Genomic DNA, 21,174 nt, shown 5'->3' with positions numbered 1-21,174 from the left:
ACATAGTCGAAATTTTCTTCTCTTGTTTGAGATGCCACTGTTACCATATATTAAATGCCTGTATATTTTTAGCCTCTTTCTTGATGTTTTATTTTTTCCCTCTTGTTACGTCTGTGATTTCGTGTATTGGTGTCAAACTTACTAAATTGTTGAGGCTTTATAGTGTGTTTTAATACTTGTAGGGCCATGCTCCTTCTTGCTGTCATTGACTTCAAAATTTTTTTTAGAATTGCTATGACCAGTCTTGTTCATCTGACATTAGATTCAAAAAATTATTTTCATTTAATTCTCTTGGGCATTTCAGGTATGCAGTGATATCTTCTGCAGATATTGATAGTTTTTCTTATTTCCAACTTTTATTCTTCTAATTGCTTTTTCTTACATAATTGAATTGGCTTATTCAATTATTATTGATTAACAGTAATTATTAGTTGCTAGTTTCTGTTTGCTGATATTTTATTTTGTGTTTAAGCATTCTGCTCTCTATTACTATGAGTTAAGCTTTTTTTGTTTTTATATTCTACATATAAGTGAGATCAACAGTGTAATGTTAAAAAAATAATAGTGGACATCTTTTTCTAGTTCCTGATTTTAGTAGAGATGTTTCAGTGTTTTCCCAGTAATTATGATACAGTCTGAGCTAAAGTAGATATAGTATATCATCTTAATGAATTACTAGTTTTGTTCTGTTTTGTTGATTTTTTTTCCTTTTTAATAAGGAATTTTATTCAGTTTTATCAAGTGGAGCAGTAGAGTTGATAGTATGCTTTAAAATATATTAGGTATGTCAATATTATGCCAGTACGGTGTGCTCATAAGTTTTTTCCTTTAATGTGCTGCCATATTGTGTTTGCTAATGTTTTATTTGTGATTTTTGCATTCTGTTCATAAGGTAAATTGGGTTGTGTTTGTTTTTAATTTTCCAGTCAGTCTCAGATATTTGGCAGGTTTGGTATCAGTATTATACCTGCCTCATAGAAAGAATTAGAAATTTTATGTGTTTTTGTATGCTCAACTTCAGTGCTAGTAGAAGTGGGATTGTCTGCTTTTTAAACATTTGGTAGAATTTTGGTGTAATTACTATACTGTAGACCTCAACTGCCATTTTACATTTCCAAAAATTTGCTGTATTTCTCTACCTAGGTGTCTTCCTAATATTCATTTTGTCTAAAACATACATATATTACTTTGTCTTCTAATCCCTTTATTAGTTTTATTAACAGTGGTAAAATAGTACAGAAGTTGTAAATGTACTCTTAATTCTAGATGGTTAAAGACCTTGGTAAAAATCATGAGGTTCTGGTACTGTTGAAGAAGGGACATTGGAGAGGGTATGTGCTATGGTGAGCGCTGTGAATTGTGTAAGACTGTTGAATCACAGACCTGTACCTCTGAAACAAATAATACATTATATGTTAAAAAAAAAAGAAGAAGATAGTAGGAAGGGAAAAATGAAGGGGGGGGAATTGGAGGGGGAGACGAACCATGAGAGACTATGGACTCTGAGAAATAAACTGAGGGTTCTAGAGGGGAGGGGGTTGGGGGATGGGGTAGCCTGATGATGGGTATTAAAGAGGCCACGTACTGCATGGAGCATTGGGTGTTATACGCAAACAATGAATCATGGAACACTACATCAAAAACTAATGATGTAATGTATGGTGATTAACATAATAAAATAAAATAAAAAATAAATAGCATGGATCCAGGAAAAAAAAAGGGACATTTGGGGGAATAAAAAGTTGATGTCATACTCTCCTTTCATTTTTTGGTTTTTAAACTTATGTCAAATTTTCATTAAATACAGTACATAATATATCACTACATGTGAATTCATCTTTTTTTTCGTGTAACTAACAATATTTCAATTATTGCGTTAGTGTTCTGCAGCAAGCCATTTTCACAATATAGAATTAGTTCTATATATTAAGTCAATATTGAAATACTAAGATGCCTTTCAGTAAGTATTATCATTATGAAAGAAGTTTTGCCATTATAATTGGTAAAATAAATCAGCTGCATATAATAATTTTCATGGATTGATGCTATTTTAACATTATGGTAGTCTAAGACCTATCAGTTCATTGGAAGTTATAGTCTCACTTTAAGCAATCATAAATAATATAAATTCATTGATTTTTTTGTGGTGCTGCTTTAATTTTTGATTAATTGGGTTGTAGTTGTATAAAAGCTATAAGCACTTCTACATATCTATAATCCAGACAACCCCAAATCTATTTTTGTTAGTTTGCTTAGATTATTATGAAAATAAAAAAATAAAAAAGTGTCTTTTAAAAGTAGAATTCAAGTACATCCCAGGAAGTTAAATGGAGAAACCCTGATTTACAAAGAAATTTCATTTAGATCAATGGCTCTATTTTTTTAAATCCAAAAAAATTACCCTGGAAAATGTGTGTGTCAATAAAAGGTGGGGGGCAAAGAACAGAAGAGACAATGTAATGAAAACAGTAATGTAAATTAATAAAAAAACATTCTTCAGTATCTTTCCCCTTACCATGCCTGCCAAGATAATGGTTTGGCACATAACTTTTTAGCCTTTCTACTGTTAATGTATACTTTATATGTATTTTTTTGTATATATATTTCACATATCAGATATATTTAACCAAAAATGGGATTATAATATGCAAGGTGTTATTTTGAGTCAGTACTTCTTACATTTTTATTTGGTTATGGACTTTTTTGAGAATCTGACCTTGAGAAATTCAAACAAATATAACCATAAAATTTTACATGTAATTTGGGGAGGTTTACAGATTCTGGCTTGAGAATGTCTGTGTGGTTTGGGGTAAGGATCTGTGTGGTTTGCATGCATCACTTCTCTTATAGCAGTCATGAATGGGGAATAGAGGCTACCCTCTCACTGCTATTTCTCTTTGATATAGATACCACATTTTAAAATTCTGGATTATGTTATCTTCTCAGATACCTTGTGAAAGTTACTTATATCCATTAAAAATGTTTTGAAAAAAAAAGTTTTGAAATTGTGTCTACTGAAGGAAGCAAACATTAGGTATTGACCCCTTTATAATAGGCTCTATTTCTTATTTTAGTTTCAATACCTGGTATAGGCTTGGAACATGGGAAGCGTTCAATAAAGAATTGCTAAATGAATGAAAGTATCAACTGCTATATGATAGAATATAAGATTCATGAAAATTTTCATATTCAGCTAGCAAAATCTGAGGATTCAGTCTTTTCGTGTGAGATCCTAGATTATTTTAGATTAATAAAATGGTCTGTTCCTATTTTAGTAGAAGCATAACAAAAAGTAATTATGTTCTTTTGTATTGCTTATTAGATTTCCACTGTTTTTTTTTTTTTCTCCAGTTTTATTGAGGTATGGTTGTCAAATAAATATTGTATATATTTAAGGTGCATAACAGTGATGTTTTGATATATGTATACATTGTGAGATGATTACCACAGTCAAGTAAATTAACATATACATCACCTCACATAGTTACCATTTTGTGTGTGTGGTGAGAAAACTTAAGATTTCAAGTTTTCAAAATACATTCTTGTTAATTATAGTCACCATGCTCTACGTTGGATATCAAGAACTTATTTCATAACTTAAACTTTATACTCTTTCATTAATATCTTTCCTTTTCCCCCACCCCCTAGCCTTTGGTTACCACCATCCTGCTCCATTATTGTGAGCTCTACTTTTGTTTTTAGATTCCACATATAAATGAAATCATGCAGTATTTATCATTGTGTGTCTGGTTTATTTCAGTTAGGATAATGTCCTTCAGGTTCATCCATGTTGTCGTGAATGACAGGATTTATTTTTTTAAGGCTGAATAATATTCCATTGTATATGTGTGTATGTTTATATATGTGTATATGTATATATGTGTACATGTATGTGTGTGTGTGTGTGTGTAATTTTGTTTATCCATCTGCCAATTGATACTTAGAATGTTTCTAGTATCTTGGCTATTTTAAATAATGCTGCAATGAAATGAGAGTGCAGATATATTTTAGAGATAGTAATTTATTTCTTTTGGATATAAAGAAGTGGGATTACTGGATCATAAGGTAGTTCCATTTTTAATTTTTTGAGGAACTTCCATAATGTTTTCCATAGTGGTGAATCAGTTTACATTTCACCAGCAGTGCACAAGGGTTCCCTTTTCCTCACATCCTCCCCAACACTTGATATCTCTTGTCTTCTTGCTGGTAGCCATTCTAACAGGTATGAAGTGAAATCTCATGGTTTTGATTTGCATTTTCCTGTTGATTAGTGATGGTGAGCGAGTGTCTTATCATGCACATATTGGCCACTTATATATTTTCTTTGGAAGATTGATTATGTATTTAGATCCTTTGCCCATTTATAAAAATCAGGTTATTATTTTGCTATTGAGTTATATGAGTTTCCTACATAGTTTGGATATTAACCCCTTATTGGGTATTTGGTTTGCAAATATTTTCTCCCATTCTGTAGATTGCCTTTTCATTTTGTTTATTGTTTGCTTTGTAGAAAGTTTTTAGTTTCATGTGGTCCCACTTGTTTGTTTTTGCTTTTGTTGCCTGTGCTTTTGGTGTTAAATGTGAAAAACCATTGCCAAGATCAGTGTCAAAGAACTTCTCCCCTGTTTTCTTCAAGGAGTTTTATGCTTTCAGGTCTCATGTTTAAATAATTCATTTTGAGTTGTTTTTATGTATGGTGCTTAAGATAAGGGTACAATTTCATTCTTTTGCATGTGGATATTCAGTTTGCCAATGTTTTTGTTACTAGCATTTAATGATGTATAAAGTCAGAGAATTTAAATCTCTGGTAATTATTTGCTGAACTTACAGTATGGTGGTGGTTATATATGTACTGCAGTAAAGTTTTCCAAGGGTTAAGACTTGCTTTTTGATTTGATAAGTAAAAAACCCTCTAAATATCCTACGATCAACTTTTTCTTTTGCTGAAGAGGTCTTTAGTTTTTATTTTATGAGACTTAGGGTATTAATTTAAAATATTTAATTACATGTGAACTATAAAGCTATTACTATAATCTGCAGTGTATGATAGAAAACACAGATTTGGGATTTGTCAGAACTAGGATTCAGTTCTGGTCAGCCACTAATTAACTATGTAGTATATTGGACCAGATATTTAAATTCTTTGTAATATGGGAGTCCTTAAAGGTCATTAAGTATAACCCCAAATCTGGGGCTTATAATTTGTTTGGTCCAGCCCCAAAGATGGGTACTAAATAGCAGTATTATTTATTAGAGTTTCACCTATGTAATCTTGAAATTTTCCTTCATTCACTTAATTAAAAATAAATTTACAGTTGATCTTTGAACAACATGGGTTTGAACTGTGTGGGTCCACTTAAACCCACCTTTGGTTTTTAGGGGTTGAGTTGTTTGAGTTCTTTATGTTTTAGATATTAACCCCTTATTGGACATCATTTGCAAATACATTCTCCCATTGAGTAGGTTGCCTTTTTGTTTTATTGGTGGTTTTCTTCTCAGTGCAGAAGCTTCTTATTTTGATATAATTCCAATTATTTATTTTTGCTTTTGTTAACCTTGCCTGAGGAGACAGATCCAAAAAATACTAAGACTCATGTCCAAGGGTTTACTGCGTATGTTTTATTTTAGGAGTGTTAATGGTTTCAAGTCTCATGTGTAAGTCTTTAATGTGTCTTGAGTTTTTCTTTATGGTGTAAGAAAATGTTCCAGTTTCATTCTTTTGCATGTAGTTGTGGTTTTCCCAAAACCAACTATTGAAGAGACTTTTTTCCATTGTATATTTTTGGCTCCATCATAGATGAACTGGTGATATAAACGTGGGTTCATTTCTGGTCTCTCTGTTTTATTTCATTGATTTGTGTTTCTGCATTTGTGTCATTGCCATAGTATGTTGATTGGTATACCTTTGCAGAATAGTTTGAAATCTGGGATTGTGATATCTCCAGCTGTGTTCCTTTTTTTCTCAACATTTCTCTGGCTATTCAGGGTCTTTTTTTAGTTGTATACAAATCTAAGTGTTTTTGTTCTAGTTCTGTGAAAAATACTATTAGTATTTTGATAAGGATGCATTGAATCTGTAAATTGCTTTGAGTAGTATGCACATTTTAACAATATTAATACTTAGAATCCATGAGCATGGTATATCTTTCCATTTATTTGTATCATTTTTCATTCACTTTTGTAGAAGATTTTTGAAACTAAACCTTAAATTTATGTTCTTTCTGTTTATTTTGCTCTTTTATACTGACTTGCTATATTTGTTGTCATGTGCATGTAAAATTGGTAGAGTACAAAATAAGTCTGAGCTGTTTAATAATTGGTTGAATTACAACTTTTTTTTTACACATTTGTCTAGTTTATCTTGTATTCCCATTGCTTAATTGAATTCCCCATTTGTCTTTCATTTAGTGGTTGAAATTCAGTACAAATGAAATACTATGATATTGTTTTTTCTATTTATTTATTTATTTATTTATTTATTTATGAATGAATGAGAGAGAGAGAACACAAGCAGGGGTGGAGGGGCATAGGGAGAAGGAGAGAGAGAATCTTAAGCAGGCTCCATGCTCAGTGCAGAACTCGACATGGGGCTCGATCTCACAACCCTGAGATCATGACCTCAGCTGAAATCAAGAGTCGGACACTTGGGGTGCCTGGGTGGCTCAGTTGTTAAGCGTCTGCCTTTGGCTCAGGTCATGTTCCCAGGGTCCTGGGATCAAGCCCCGCATCAGGCTCCCTGCTCCGCGGATAGCCTGCTTCTCCCTCTCCAACTCCCCCTGTTTGTGTTCCCTCTCTTGCTATGTCTTTCTCTGTCAAATAAATAAATAAAATCTTAAAAAAAAAATAAAAAAGAGTTGGACACTTAACCGACTGTGCCACCCAGGCACCCCTTCTTTTTCTAACTTTTAAAGTAAACCTGTAATTATGAGGCAATGCAAAGTATTTTTTAGTTCAAACTCCTATTTATGCTTTCCTGTTTATCATCTTTCTTCTTCTTCTTTTAACTTTATCCTCCTTTTTTTTTTTTTTTTGCTTTTATTTGGCCCTCTCATCTTAAAAAGTGTGAGACTCATGGTCTAAGTTAAAGATAACTTTTTTGAATCTAAAAATGATTTTTAAAATTTTTTATTGTTATGTTAATCACCATACATTACATCATTAGCTTTTGATGTAGTGTTCCATGATTCATTGTTTGTGTATAACACCCAGTGCTCCATGAAGAATGTGCCCTCTTTAATACCCATCACCAGACTAACCCATCCTCCCACTCCCCTCCCCTCTAGAACCCTCAGTTTTGTTTTTCAGAGTCCATAGTCTCTCATGGTTCGTCTCCCCCTCCCGATTTCCCCCCCTTCATTCTTCCCCTCCTGCTATCTTCTTCTTTTTTTTTTTTTTTTTTTTTAACATATATTGTATTATTTGTTTCAGAGGTACGGACCTGTGATTCAACAGTCTTGAATCTAAGAATGATATCATTCTGTTTCCTGTGATGATTCTGTGTTAGTAGTGATTAATGCACCACATTGTCTTGCCACATTTCTTTCTTGAAGTATCCTTTGCATGATTAGTTTTGTCATTTTGTGAAGAGATGGCTAATTAATGTATCTTGAGCCATCATAGCTTAATAGCAAAGCATTAGAATGATATTTCTCACCTCAGTTATGGTCTTTATATGCATTATGGTTTTGGACATCTTTCTAAAGCTCTTTATTTCTTCAGTAAGACAGGAACAGGGAAGTGGTAATCTTAACAATACATATTTTTTAATTGTAACTTTTGTATTATTTTCTTTGCCTGAGATAAAAATTTTGATAAATAATCATGAAAGTGATAAAATACTAGCATAATTAACTAAGGAGAATTATAGTCCTTGTAAATGTCCAAATCACTATATTGTAGCAACTGGCCGATGAGACCATTTGATTATTATGATGCAGTTAAGATAGCTCTCACTTTCCAATAAGATAACCTAGTGCCTTAACCTTGGCTCTGTCATTTACTTGCTGTGTGAACTGAGGCACCATTGCTTCATCTTAAAATCAGGGTAATAATGGTGCCTACCTATAGTAATTTTGTGATGAGTAGATGGGATTTGATAAATGTAGAGTGCCTATTACTGTAAGTTCATATTAAGTGTTCAACAGCATAGCTAGTGTTGTCAGTATCAAAGGTAGAGCATTTTTCTATTCTAAGTAATCTCTGGGAATATCCAAGGAATGCTTACATGTCCCACAGTCATCTGGAACTGTCATCTCTGCCATAAGGCCTTGATCCAGGCTACTGCTCTGTTAGAGTCCTGAAGGTTACCTCTTATTATCAGACAAGTGGCTATTCTAGGAATTAGCTCCTGTTTTCTTATCTTTTGCTCAATATATGGACATAGACTTTTCCTTTCTCATTTATAAGCTTAGCAGTGACAGGAGGATACCACAGTGCAGAAAAGGAAAATAAAACTCAGTAATAGATACTGTATCTCCTAGAATTCACAGGCCATGCTCCTGCCTAGGATGTTTTCTCTTGACCCTTTCTTGATCTGTTTCTCTAGCCTTGTCCCTTCGCCATCTTGCAAGGGGCTGATTCAACTCTTCCTCCTTTGACCGTATTCCTTCTTCTTAAAATACAGGCCCACCTGCCTCCAGTCTTGGAGAGCCGAGAATATTGGTTGTTCTTCATTCTAAGGTTCTCCTTTTTTCTTGCCCCAGGTTAATTGATCATGTGACCATCACATTCCTTAAGGGAGAAGCCCAACCCAGTTTATCATATATGTTCTGGCATATGTTCTATACCTGAACTATGCAATCACATTTCTCAGTATATTTCCAAAGTCTGGTGTCAATTCAGTCTGAAATGCACTACTTTTAGAGATTTTTTTCAAGATGTGTTTTAGCTTGTCTCACTTTCTATTTCAGTTTCTTGATAACAGCCAGATTAAATAGCTAGGGTCACAACGTTTTCTGTGGGAAAGTTTTGTACAGACCATATGCATACTTATAGAGGGTGTAAGTATACACACATACATATTTTTAAAAATCTTGTATTTCAGAGTAATTTGTGAAACTAAAGGAGTTGTCATTTTTGGGGCAGAGGAAGGCTACTTTAAGGCAATGTTTCTGCTGTGGGTTGAAAATCTTAAATAATGCTTCTCTAACTTTTGAAAAACAGAGCCATATTGCTGGGCAGTCCATTAAAGGTGGGAAGCTAGAAAAAAGCAAAGGAACTGTAACATAGGTAAAATTGAACTCATAACTGTGAGCAGCACTGATCAGTTTAAATCCAAAATGAAAAATATTTTTCTTCTTAGCTTCCAATATATTCTAATAATGTAAAATATATTCTTGATAGAAGACTAGACCTCTTAATGCTATTGAAAAATCTCTTATAAGAAAAGATCTGAATATATTTTTATGAATACATCAAGTCTCTGTTTAAGCTTTCAATTTATAATATGTCCTGCTGGTCTTAACCGTTGACCAAATCATGTGTTAGTGTAAAAATTGCCTTTTCTTAGTGAATTTTAAAGATAGAGAAGAAAGTAGCTAACTTAAAAGTCTTCATTGTGTATTTTATACACTTATCACTTAAAAATTGCTCACATGAAATTAGAATTTTGGCTTTTGTTATTTCTGGGTTATTAGTGTGCAAAGTAAAGCTCTGATAAGTTATTTTATCATGGAAAGGAAGATGGCGGTACTTGAGTTGATGAAAATAGTTTCCTTCTATCCATCTATTATAACAGTGCTGCTTAGATGTGGTGTGCTGAGCAAACTGTATATAACTAGTCCACAAAGAGATAAGTACAGAAATTGAATAAGTATTAAGGAACTTTTATAGCTTGAATGTCTGGCTTTGTCAGAATATTTTTAAAAGTGTCATTTTTTTAAATAAAAGTAAAAATAAAAACTGGTTCTCTACTATAGATAGTTTGAGAACAGTACCTAAAAGCCAGTTCTTACTCAGTTGTGTCATTTTGAATTAGTCTATGTTAGCAATACATTTGAATAAAAGCTTAGAGCAGTCTAACAGTATTCAACTAAGTGATATAGTTAACTATGTGTTAAATGATTTATATAAACCTTTGGGGAACATTTTCTTTTGAAGGAAATAGGAAAAATATATAGGCACCCAAGCTCTTTTAGGGTTCCTAAATCCAATTCTAAAGTGGAAGTGGGGGGTCCACCCCACCACCACCAAGCAATTATCAGATATGAGGGTGTCCAAGAACTCAACTCAGATCTGACATGACACTGAGTACCCAGAAATAACATCAGATTCCACAGGTTAAGGGTTCAGTTATATAAGACTGCTTCCCACTCTCTACTTCAGATCCAAGCCCCAGGCTGTTACCTGTGCTTCTGACTGACTACATATTGGAGGTTCCAAATGGCCCCTTTTTAGGTTTGATTAATTTGCTAGAGTGGTTCACAGAACATAGGGAAACACTTACATATGTTTACCAGTTTATTAAAGGATATGATAAAGGATATGAATCAACAGCCAGACGAAGAGATACATAGGGTGAGGTCCTGAACAAAGCAGCTTCAGTGCTTGTGAAGGTTGGGGCTTGGCGTGGTGACATGTGGAAGCCATCTGGCTCCTCAAGCCTAGAAGCTCTCCAAAAGAGACCAAAAAGCTGTACTTTTGGGTTTGTATGGAGGCTTCATTTTATAATCATGTTTGACTAAGTTATTGGCCATTGGCTGATTCAATCTTCATCCCCTTTCCACTTCCAAGAAGTCAGGGGAGGGGTGGGAACTGAAAATTGCCAACCCTTTAATCACATGGTTGGTCTTCCTGGCAGTCAGTCCCCACCCTTCGGTGGGGGTCCAGAAGTCACCTCATTAACGTAACAAAAGACACCTTTATAACTCTCAACACTTAAGAAATTCCAGGGATTTTGGGAGCTGTAAGCCAGGAGATATGGATGAAGACCAAATATGTATTGTGGTCATCTGAATGACCAGATATACATGTCTTACGAATTACAATATTGCACAAGGAAAATATAAGCAAGTGTATATTAGGAGATTTAAAGAGAGAGGGCTGTGTTAATTACGTGTCTTATTCTTTTATTCTTTTTAAAAAGTTATTTATTGGGGTGCCCAGGTGGCTCAGTCGAGCATCAGACTCTTGGTTTTGGCTCAGGTCATGATCTCTCGTGGTCATAAGATTGAGCTCATATTGGGTTCCACACTAGGTGGGGAGTCTGCTTGAGATTCTCTCTCTTCCCTCTGCCCCTCCCCCTGCCCCCGCTTGCCCACTTTCTCTCTCTCAAATAAATAAATCTTTTAAAAAATAAAAAGGTATTTATTTGAGCTTGTTCTCTTATTTTCATTGCCTCTTTATTTTGCTGTGTTTTATATTTTCTATCTTAAGCCCTGTTACTTAGCCTTTCATTTCTCGGTAAAACTCTCTCAGATTCTAAATAGTTCTTTCTTGCTCCTCCCAAATATACTATATATACCTCTCTTAGCAGTTTTCTCATATTGTAATTATTTTTAATCCCTTGTTTCTCAGCTACAATGAGCTACTGGAAGAAAGGGACTGTTTGCTGTGTAATTTGTTCACTTCATGACTAAGCCTATAATAAATGTAAGGTGTTACTATATGCCTGGCAAGTTCTGATTGTTTCATGTCTATTCTTATTTGATCCTTCCCCAAAACATATCATGTTATATCCTTTTTTTATGTGAGGAGACTGAAGCACAAGGGTTTAAATAACTTGACTAAGCATGAATATATCAGAGCCAGGACTTAAATTCAAGTTGTCTGACTCTAGAATCTGTGTTCTAAACCACAGTGTTAAATATGTAATTTACAAGAATGAATCATTTTTTTGTCTTTTTAGTTTTTTCATGTTTGTTCTTTAAATACTTTAACTTGAAATTTAAGTGTAAGTCTTACCTATTTGTAGTAGTGTATTTAATCATATTAGTGTAATTACAAGCAAGAGGCCCTTGTTTTGTATGCTTAAAAAAATTTGATTAGGTAATTATGTTGAGTTAAAAGGTGATAGAACTTGCTTAACATCATCTAGCTCTTGTGCAGATTAGCAAAAAGACATTGAAACTCTTAATTTTTCTCCATGTGTGTATGTATTTATAATTATATAATTTTTTGTGATATATTTCTCATGTTATGATTGTCAAAAACATAATTACTTGGGTTTAATCCTGTTTAAATTCCATGTTAATTTTATTGATCACAGGTAATAACCACATTTTACTGTATTTACTTACTGGTATATGATATATGCAGGCATTATATGAAATTAGTTTGTCTATTTGGAAGGTGTTTTGTTATTTACCTAAAAATTTTGTGATTTTTTTAATTATGAATAACTCTAATGAAGTAATGAAATAAAATAATTGAATAAAAACAATACTATGTGTGGATTTGAAACATAAGTGGAAACTGTAGCCCTCTTAGTGTTGACTTGCTTTTACAAATGTGTTGTAAAAGCATTTTAAAACAAGTTTTTATTATCAGAAGTCTAAAATAAAAAATTAAAACCTATATTAATCTCCAAATTATTTTAAAATATTGTTTGAAGACTGCAGTTTGTGGAGATAAGAACCCAACACATTTTATCCAGTCCACTAAAACAATAAGAAATCGTAGAGATACTTTGATAAGTGTTCTGCCTGTTTTAACCTTGAATGCTATTATCGGGGGGGATGATGCTGTATCTGTTTCATTGGCTTAGGCTTTTTCATGCTGAGAGAAATCAATACTTTGAGGCGTTGGATGACAGAGGAATCACTTCAGAATTAAAGGTGGCTGTCACACATTGTCATTGGTTGACTTTCGTTTGCTGTTGAGGTTTTTAAGCATTCATTTTTCTAAGTCTTTTTCAGGAGTCTTTGTAAGATTCCTGTGGATAACTTTTTTTTTTTTTTTTTAACCATTAGACTTTAAATCTGAGTTAAGGGATTAAGTACAAAGACCTCCAAAAGTCAAATATTGAAAAGCTTCTTTACTTATCCCTTACGTGATTTCCCTTTTACCTGGTTTCCAATGAGATAAGTAATTGGTAGTGTGAGAGATTTTGAGGCAAATTGGGAATTAAGGTAGTACACTTAAAGGTGTTTACCAGAAGGTATGTTTAGTTAAATAAAAATATAATCTATGTGTAGCCATGAGAAAGAAAGAAGGTAGAACTGGATCTCCTGACATGGAAGGAGTAGTTTGAGTCCATTTATATGGGAACTATATCTTATTAATAGTGATTACAGGGGCACCTGGGTGGCTCAGTCATTAAGCCTCTGCCTTTGGCTCAGGTTATGATCCCAGGGTCCGGGGATCGAGCCCCACATCGGGCTCCCTGCTTCACAGGAAGCCTGCTTCTCCCTCCCCCACTCCCTCTGCTTGTGTTCCCTCTCTCACTGTGTCTCTCTCTGTCGAATAAATAAAATCTTAAAAAAAAAAAAATAGTGATTACCCCTGTAGAAAACAACTAGCCAGCCAGGGAGGAGGTAGAAGGGAGAACTTTCTTTTTATTTCATATGTCATTACTTTTTTATTTTTAGAAACAAGTACATGTTTCTTTAAAAAAAAGTTTAAAATACAAAACTTGTAAAACCAGTACACTTCAATTGTTTAATATTAAAGGCTTATATAATATTTTTAAGAGTTTAGCCTTGGAACTTTTTAACTGGCATTTTTTAAATTTCACAATAATATGCAGACTTAATGAAAATTTGCTTTATAATGTTTCTCATAAAGCATATTGAAACTTAACTCTAGAAACAGTGTGCATTTAACATTATTAATTTACTTCCTTTTCTTGATACTGAAAGTGGTTCTGAGAAGCCCTTTATGTGTGTCTATCCAGTCATAACCCCTTTTTGCCTGTAAGCTAAATATTGTTCTGATTTTTATGGAATGACTTTTTTGCTTTTGTTTTTCCATTCAATGCTTAAATGTGTTTCTTTTATTATTATAATTTCTTTAGCAGTTTTTGAGCTTTATATAAATGGAATCATAAAGTATGTGTTTTGATCTGGCATTATTAGTTCAACATTATTTTTGTGAAATTTGTTCAATTTGTTATATTTTCCTCTTTCATTTTCAGTGCTGTATGCCATACTATTACATGAATAGATGATAGTTTTTCATAATCTTTCTACTGCTGATAGGTAATTAGGTTGTTTCCAGTTTTTAACTATTATGAATAGTGTGGTTTTGGCAATTTACAAGTCTTTTGGTGTACATGCTTATGCATTTCTGTAGGGTAGGCTTACTTGACTCTAAAGTATTTATCTTTTCAATTTTAATAGATATTGCCATAGTGTCTTGCAAAGGTGTGTATCATTCCCAGTATCTGAGCATAGCTGTTCCCATACTCCACGTTGTCATAAAAAATTGATCAATGCTTTTTATTAATTAGTATTCTAGTAGTTGTGTAGTGGTAACCTCATTGTGTTTTTATTTGAATTTTATTTACAAATGAAGCTGTATATCTTTTCTCCTGCTCGTTATATATATATTTTTTAAGTTTTTTTTTTGCAGTACTTGTTTGTCTCTTATCCAGTTTCTTATTGGTTATCTGTTTTTTCTTTATTGATTTGTGGAGGATATTTACCTATTTGGTATATGAGTAGATTTTTTTGATATGAATATTTTAACTACTTTCTTCCCTGTCAGTACCTTGCCTATTCATTTTTTAAAAACTTCTTAAATAAACTTTATTAAAATATAGTATGTGTACAATAAAACACATCCCTTTTAGACATATAGTTTAATGATATTTGACAGGTGTATACACTTACGTAACTGTCATAGTCAAGTTACAGAAAATTTCGGTCATCTCAGAGAATTCCCTTGTGATTCATTGTGGTCAGTTCCTCTTCACATATATACACCCAAACCCTGACAACTGCTCATCTGGTTTTTGTTATTGTAGATGGTTTTGCATACTATACAACTTCATATAAGTGGAGTTATATAGTAGGTACTCTGATGTCTGGATTCTTTTGGTCACCGTACAGTTTTTGATATTCATCCACATTGTGTATATCACTCATTTGTTTCTTTTTATTACTGAGTAGTATTAATACTTTATCCATTCATGTATAGGTGGATATTGGGTCATTTCCAGTGTTTGGCTCTTAAAGCACTATGGGAATTTTCATGCAATATAGTTTTGTGAAAATATGTTCTTCATTTTGAGGAAATACATAGGAGTGGAATTGCTAGGTGCTGTTGTAAGTATATTTTTAAACTTAAAAGAAACTACCAAACTATTTTCTAAAGTAGTTGTAGATTTTACACTCTAACCAGCTGGGTAGTAATGAGAATTCCATTTGCTCCACATTATTGCCAATATTTGATACTGTCTGTCTTTTAAAGTTTAGCCCTTCTCCTGGGTATATAGTGATAGTTTATTGTGGTCTTTATTTGAATTTCCTGTTAACTAAGTATCTTCTCATGTACTTATTAGTCATTTGTATATCTTTTGTGAAGTGTCTGTTCAAATCCTTTGCCCATTATTTTATGAGACTGACGCGCTGCCCACTGCACTAAGAAGGCGGTCTTTGCCCATTATTTTAAATTGGTTTGTTTGCCTTATTAATTCATGAGAGTTCTATATCTTATAGGAAAATTGTTAGACATATGGTGAATATTTTGTCCCAATTTGTGGCTTATCTTTTCATTTTCTAAATGGTACCTTTTAAAGAAGATTTTATAAACTTTGGTATAGTTTAATATATCAGTTTCTTTATGGTTATGAATTTCTTTTATGGTTCCTTTTATGTCTAAGAATTTTAATGTAAGAATTTTCTGCCTACCCCAGGGTCATAAGATTTTCTGCTATGTTTTTTTCTAGAAGTGTTACAGTTTTTATATCTAGATCTTTGGTTCATTTTGAATCAAACATTTTGTTTATGGTATGAAGGGAAGACAAATTTCTTTCTTTTTTTTCCCCTGTGAGTGGCCAGACGTTTTAGTACCAGTTGTGGAAAAGATATTCTTTCTTCATTTAACAACTCAAACTCTTCTCATTTTCAGATTTTATAACATTATTCAAACAATTAAATTCTGCAATTTTCTTTTTCTTATGTAAAACTGTTTTGTCATTGTTTTGTTATATACATACATATATATATATATGCTTGAGAATCAGCTTGTTAATATCCATAAGAAAGGCTGCTAATTTTTTATTTTTACTTTTTATTTATTTTTTTTTAAGGGGGCTCCATGCGTGGAGCCCAACACGGCTTGAACTCACAACCCTGAGATCAAGACCTGAGCTGAGATCAAGAGTCAGATGCTTAACTGACTGAGCCATGCAGGCATCCCAAGGCTGCTAACTTTTTAATTAAGATTGTGTTGAATATGAAAATAATACTATTTACAATAGCATTAAAATACAAAATAAATTTAAAAATATACAAAGCTATACAATGAAACTTTTATAAAACACTGCTAACAGAAATTAAAGAAAACTAAGTAAGTGGAGAAATAGACAATGTTTACAGATTTTATTTTATTTTTAATTTTGTTTTTCAAGATATTATTTATTCATTCAAGACACAGAGAGAGAGAGAGAGAGAGAGCACGAGCAGGGGGAGAGGCAGAGGGAGAAGCAGGCTCCCTGCTGAGCCAGGAGCTGGACATGGGGCTCGATCCCAGGACGCTGGGATCATGAGCCAAGCTGAAGGCAGAGGCTTAACCATCTGAGCCACCCAGGCGCCCCTGTTTACAGATTTTAAAACTCCATATTATCAGAATACCTACTCTCTTCAAATTGATTTTATAGATCTATAAAATCTATTTTGTCTATTTCTCCACTTAGTTTTCTTTAATTTCTGTTAGCAGTGTTTTATAAAAGTTTCATTGTATAGCTTTGTATATTTTTAAATTTATTTTATATTTTAATGCTATTGTAAATAGTATTATTTTCATTTTCCAGTTGGTTATTGTCAGTATATAGACATACAATTAATTTTTAATATATTGACCTTGTAGCCAAGAAACTTGTCAACTTACAAGTTTTGGTAGTTTTTCCAGAACCTTTAGGAGTATTACATACATGAACATATCTACAAATAAATACTGTGTTATTTCTTCTTTTCCAAACTGTCTTTTTATTTCTTCTTTTTATCTCTTTTTTGAACTGTTTAGGACCCTGTTACAATATTGAATGGAAGTCATGAGAGAGAGGACATACTTGTTTTATCCCCAATTTTAATTAAATGATTTTCATAGATGTGCTTCCCTTAAAAAGTCTCTTTCTGTTACTAGTTTGTGGAGTGTCTTTTTGTTTTTTTTTAAATCACGAAATGCTTCTGAGTGTTGTAAAATGCTTTAAAAAAAAAAAAAAACTATTGAGGTTATATGTTTTTATCCTTTTTTTGTTATATGATGACTTAGAGTGATTGATATTCAAATATTAAATCAACCTTGCATTCCATGGATAAACTCTTCATCATGATGTATACTTTATTTTGTGTATAGCTGAATGCTAATGTTTTGTTATGGATTTTGTGTTTATTTATCCAAATTATATTAGTTTCTAGTTTTCTATTCCTGTAATGTAAATGGCATTGTATTCCTCAGCTTCTATCACGTGAAAAGAGTTTAAGGTTTGTATTATTTCTTCCTTAAATATTTAATATTTTATAATATAACATGTGAAGATACACATTTTTGTTTAAATTTGTCTCATCCAATTGGCACAAATTTTTCTGATTTTCCTTGTGCTTTTATCTTTGATCCATAAGTTATTTGGAGTTGAACTGCTTAATTTTCAATTATTTTAGAACTTTTCAGATATTTTTTTCAGTCTATATATTCTGCTAAAGAATCAAGAGGACCTCTGTTTGTATTTCTAACTTTCTCAATAATTTTCTCTTCTCTCGTAGTTTGTCCTTCAAATTTCTATCTTACCTTCTCAATAGACATCTTTAAATTTGTTTCACATACAAAGGCTATAGGAGAGATGTATTTCCTAAGTCTTGAAAATGTCTCAGGGATAGATATTTGGGGAATAGCATAAAATCTGAGTGTGTCTGGCATATAGGATTCATAGGCAGACATATTGAAAGATAATATACCACATTGCTGAATTATAGAGGGACACAAGGTCTTAGCTAGTAAAATTTGGTCCTAATTGTTCATTATTTTAGATAATCACGTACTTTTTAAAGTGTAGGGTATATAAATGTATCTGTGCAATGCCAAAATAAATTCTTCTTGAAGTAATTCTGGGACTGTTTGTAAGAGGGCAATTATAAGATTATTTCAAGAACTGAATTGTGAACTAATAATGATCTGTTTTAGGGCAGTGGTAAGAGTGATAAGTGGTAAGAGGTAACTGAGTTTTGCTGAAATGGTATGATGAGATATGAAAAGAGTGAAAATTGAGAGGTCACAAATGACAGATGTATAATAGCTGGGATAAAGATGGTAATTACAGTTTTGTACATTTTGAATTTTAGGTACTTATTGGATAATTGGAGATTATCCTACAGATAGAAATATGGGCCCAGAGTTCAGGGTAACAGCTGTGGCAGATATGAAAAATTTGAAAGATAGATCTAAATTGATAATAGGAGATAATGTGGGAGTGAATGATATTGCCAGGGGACATTTGGCAAAGCCTTAAGGAAATGCCAGCATTTCATAATGAGGAATAATAAAGGAAAAAGGTTGACCATCAAGAAGGGAGCAATGACAGGAGGATACTTGAGGAATCTCCTTCATTTTAAGTTCACTCCTCTGAGCTTTCATGCAAAGGACAAATAGTAAAGTTAGGTAGAGATAGAGCATCTGGAAGGAAAGACCACCAAATATGATACTGTTTTTATGTCTTCATTTACATTTAAAGAGCTGGAATAGTCACTTGAATTATAAATGGCCAGTCTAAATTGTTTGTCTTCAGTTATCACTTTATCTGCAAGTAAGTGAATTTCTTTTAAGATGTAGGTTTGTCTTATATTTATTAATTCTATGGTAATAAGTCTTAAATTTCTTTAGCAATAATCAAATGTATTTGAGTTGTTAGTTCCCAAGATGTCTACTTCTTTTCTTTTTAGATTCAGGTATTTTTGTTAAGATTCAAATATTTTTGTGGTCATTGTTGTGATGTCACCTAGTTTATGTGTTGCTTAAAATAGGAAAACAGAAAAGTTGATGTAAAGTAAAGCTGAGTGAAAATATTAGACCTGGCCCTTGATTTTATTGATAGGTGAGTAGGGTTTCTTGGGGTACCTCCACTCAACCTTCAACCACAAGCACATACACATATTGCAAATACATACTCCACCAATAAGTAACATGCATTTGATCTTGAAGCAAATATTCTTCATCTCTTGTTCACTTTGATATGTCATACATATGATATGTCATACATAGAATATATTATTGGTTTTTAATAAGAACGTGTTCAAATTACATTTTAAAGATATTTTAAAAAATAGATACAAGTTTATTATATCTTTACAAAACATTCTTGTTTGGTTTCCTTTTATCATGTTTTAAGGTCAGAATGTGACTCTAATGTTCCACAATGAGACAGAGATTGATAATCGGGAAAGAATAGCCCTTTAATGTGATTTATATCTATAGATTTTACGTCAGATATGAAAAGTTGCTGTTTAAATTGTAAAGGAGGATCCATTAAAGAACACTTTAAGCCATTTTACTATTTAGCTTACTTTGGACTCGTCTGTTTAGAATTATGCCTTTTCAAGCAAAGTTTAATGACTTACCAAATGTTTACAAAGTAAATTTGATACAGTTAAATTTGTGTAATATTAATAAAAGAAAAAATGGTCTATTCAATGATTTTTTTTTTGCTATTTTTAATACTGTTTAATATGAATGTATATGGTGTTGGGGCAGTATAGAAGCCAGTAATTATCTAATTTTCATCAATAATTTTAATTTCCTCTTATCAGGTGAGGTTAGACAAAGCAGATTATGGATATAGTAGGTAATGTTGAAGGTATAAACATCCTTCCTGAGTGCCTTTCCCTGAGCCAGTTTGTCAATGTGGGTATGATTATAATCCTTCTTGGTTTAGGACATTCTTACTCTAAGTCACTTGGCTGGACTGCTTTGTAGTCTGCTTCTTGCTACTTGTCATGTGGACCCCTGCATCTTCACATGATTGGCTTCTTCCAGTTATTTAGGTCTGCTTAAAAACTACTTCTGAGTGTGGGTCTTATGAATGAATTCAGAGGAATAAATTCTTGCAGGATTGTTAAACTGAGGTAGTAGATCACTAAATCTCAGTCAGTTCAGTTAATGAGGGATATAAAAATAATTTTAAAGTTTTGGTTAGTTCAATTCCTGTTAGAGATTATTTCATGGTGTGTTGTAGTTTTTTTCTCATATTTTTATAGTATTAATAGATGTTTCTTTTTTCCTATCCAAGTCACTGTGTGCCCAGTATTCAGCAGACAAACGAGAAGATGAGAAGATGTGTGATCATTTGATAAGAGCAGCTAAATATCGAGACCATGTGACAGCAACCCAACTAATCCAGAAAATTATCAACATTCTCACAGACAAGCATGGAGCCTGGGGAAATTCTGCAGTGAGGTAAAGGGAAACCTTTAGGATTTGGCCACTGATTTTCTACAGAAGGCTTAGGTTTAGATAAATAGCTCTGGATATGATCAAGGCCAGATGAAGAATGGAGTAATTTAATTTTGTATTTTATCATCTACTATGAATGAGGGGTAGAAGAAAGGGATAGGAGAAAATCAGTATGGGTACAGTTAGGGATCTTTATAGATATTTTAGTTCCCTCAACTACCTCTAAAGGAATATTCATATACTTATTCTTTTTGAAGTTAACTTTTAAGGGAAATAGTTAATGTAAGCTTTTTATTAACTCCACTTATATCTAAATTTGCACAAATACAATATTTTGAGAAACCATTCCCTATTTTACACTTTTGAGTTTTCAACACATGAATTTGAAAACATTACTATGTGTTCTTTTGAACTTCTTTGCAAATTTTAAGACTATGATAATAAAAGTGGTTAAATGCCTTCTTTAAAATTTTATTCACTATATCTTCCTCCTTTTTAGATTCTCAAAGTGAACATGCTATTTTTTATTTTAATTTCTAGAAATAAATTACCTTCTAAAGGAACTTAGACAAATTACAAAATTTAGTTTTCTTGGAATATTTTATGCTACAAATCTTCAAAACATGTTTG

At 32.6% G+C, this 21,174-nt stretch overlaps 1 protein-coding gene across 6 annotated transcripts in view; it reads left to right on the top strand.

Moving 5' to 3' along the window:
* The window catches only part of LRBA (LPS responsive beige-like anchor protein), a 758,742-nt gene that overhangs the window by 362,335 nt on the left and 375,233 nt on the right, over positions 1 to 21,174 (top strand). For all 6 annotated transcript variants that reach the window (XM_032412965.1, XM_032412964.1, XM_032412967.1 and 3 more), the window contains one exon: positions 20,381 to 20,547. In XM_032412965.1, coding sequence (XP_032268856.1) covers positions 20,381 to 20,547 — 167 coding nt within the window. The remainder of the gene's footprint in view (positions 1 to 20,380; positions 20,548 to 21,174) is intronic.

This window comes from Phoca vitulina, unplaced genomic scaffold, assembly GCF_004348235.1.
Source record: "Phoca vitulina isolate PV1807 unplaced genomic scaffold, GSC_HSeal_1.0 scaffold14, whole genome shotgun sequence".
NCBI classification, from domain to species: domain Eukaryota; kingdom Metazoa; phylum Chordata; class Mammalia; order Carnivora; family Phocidae; genus Phoca; species Phoca vitulina.
This window is presented reverse-complemented; position numbering and strand designations above follow the sequence as displayed.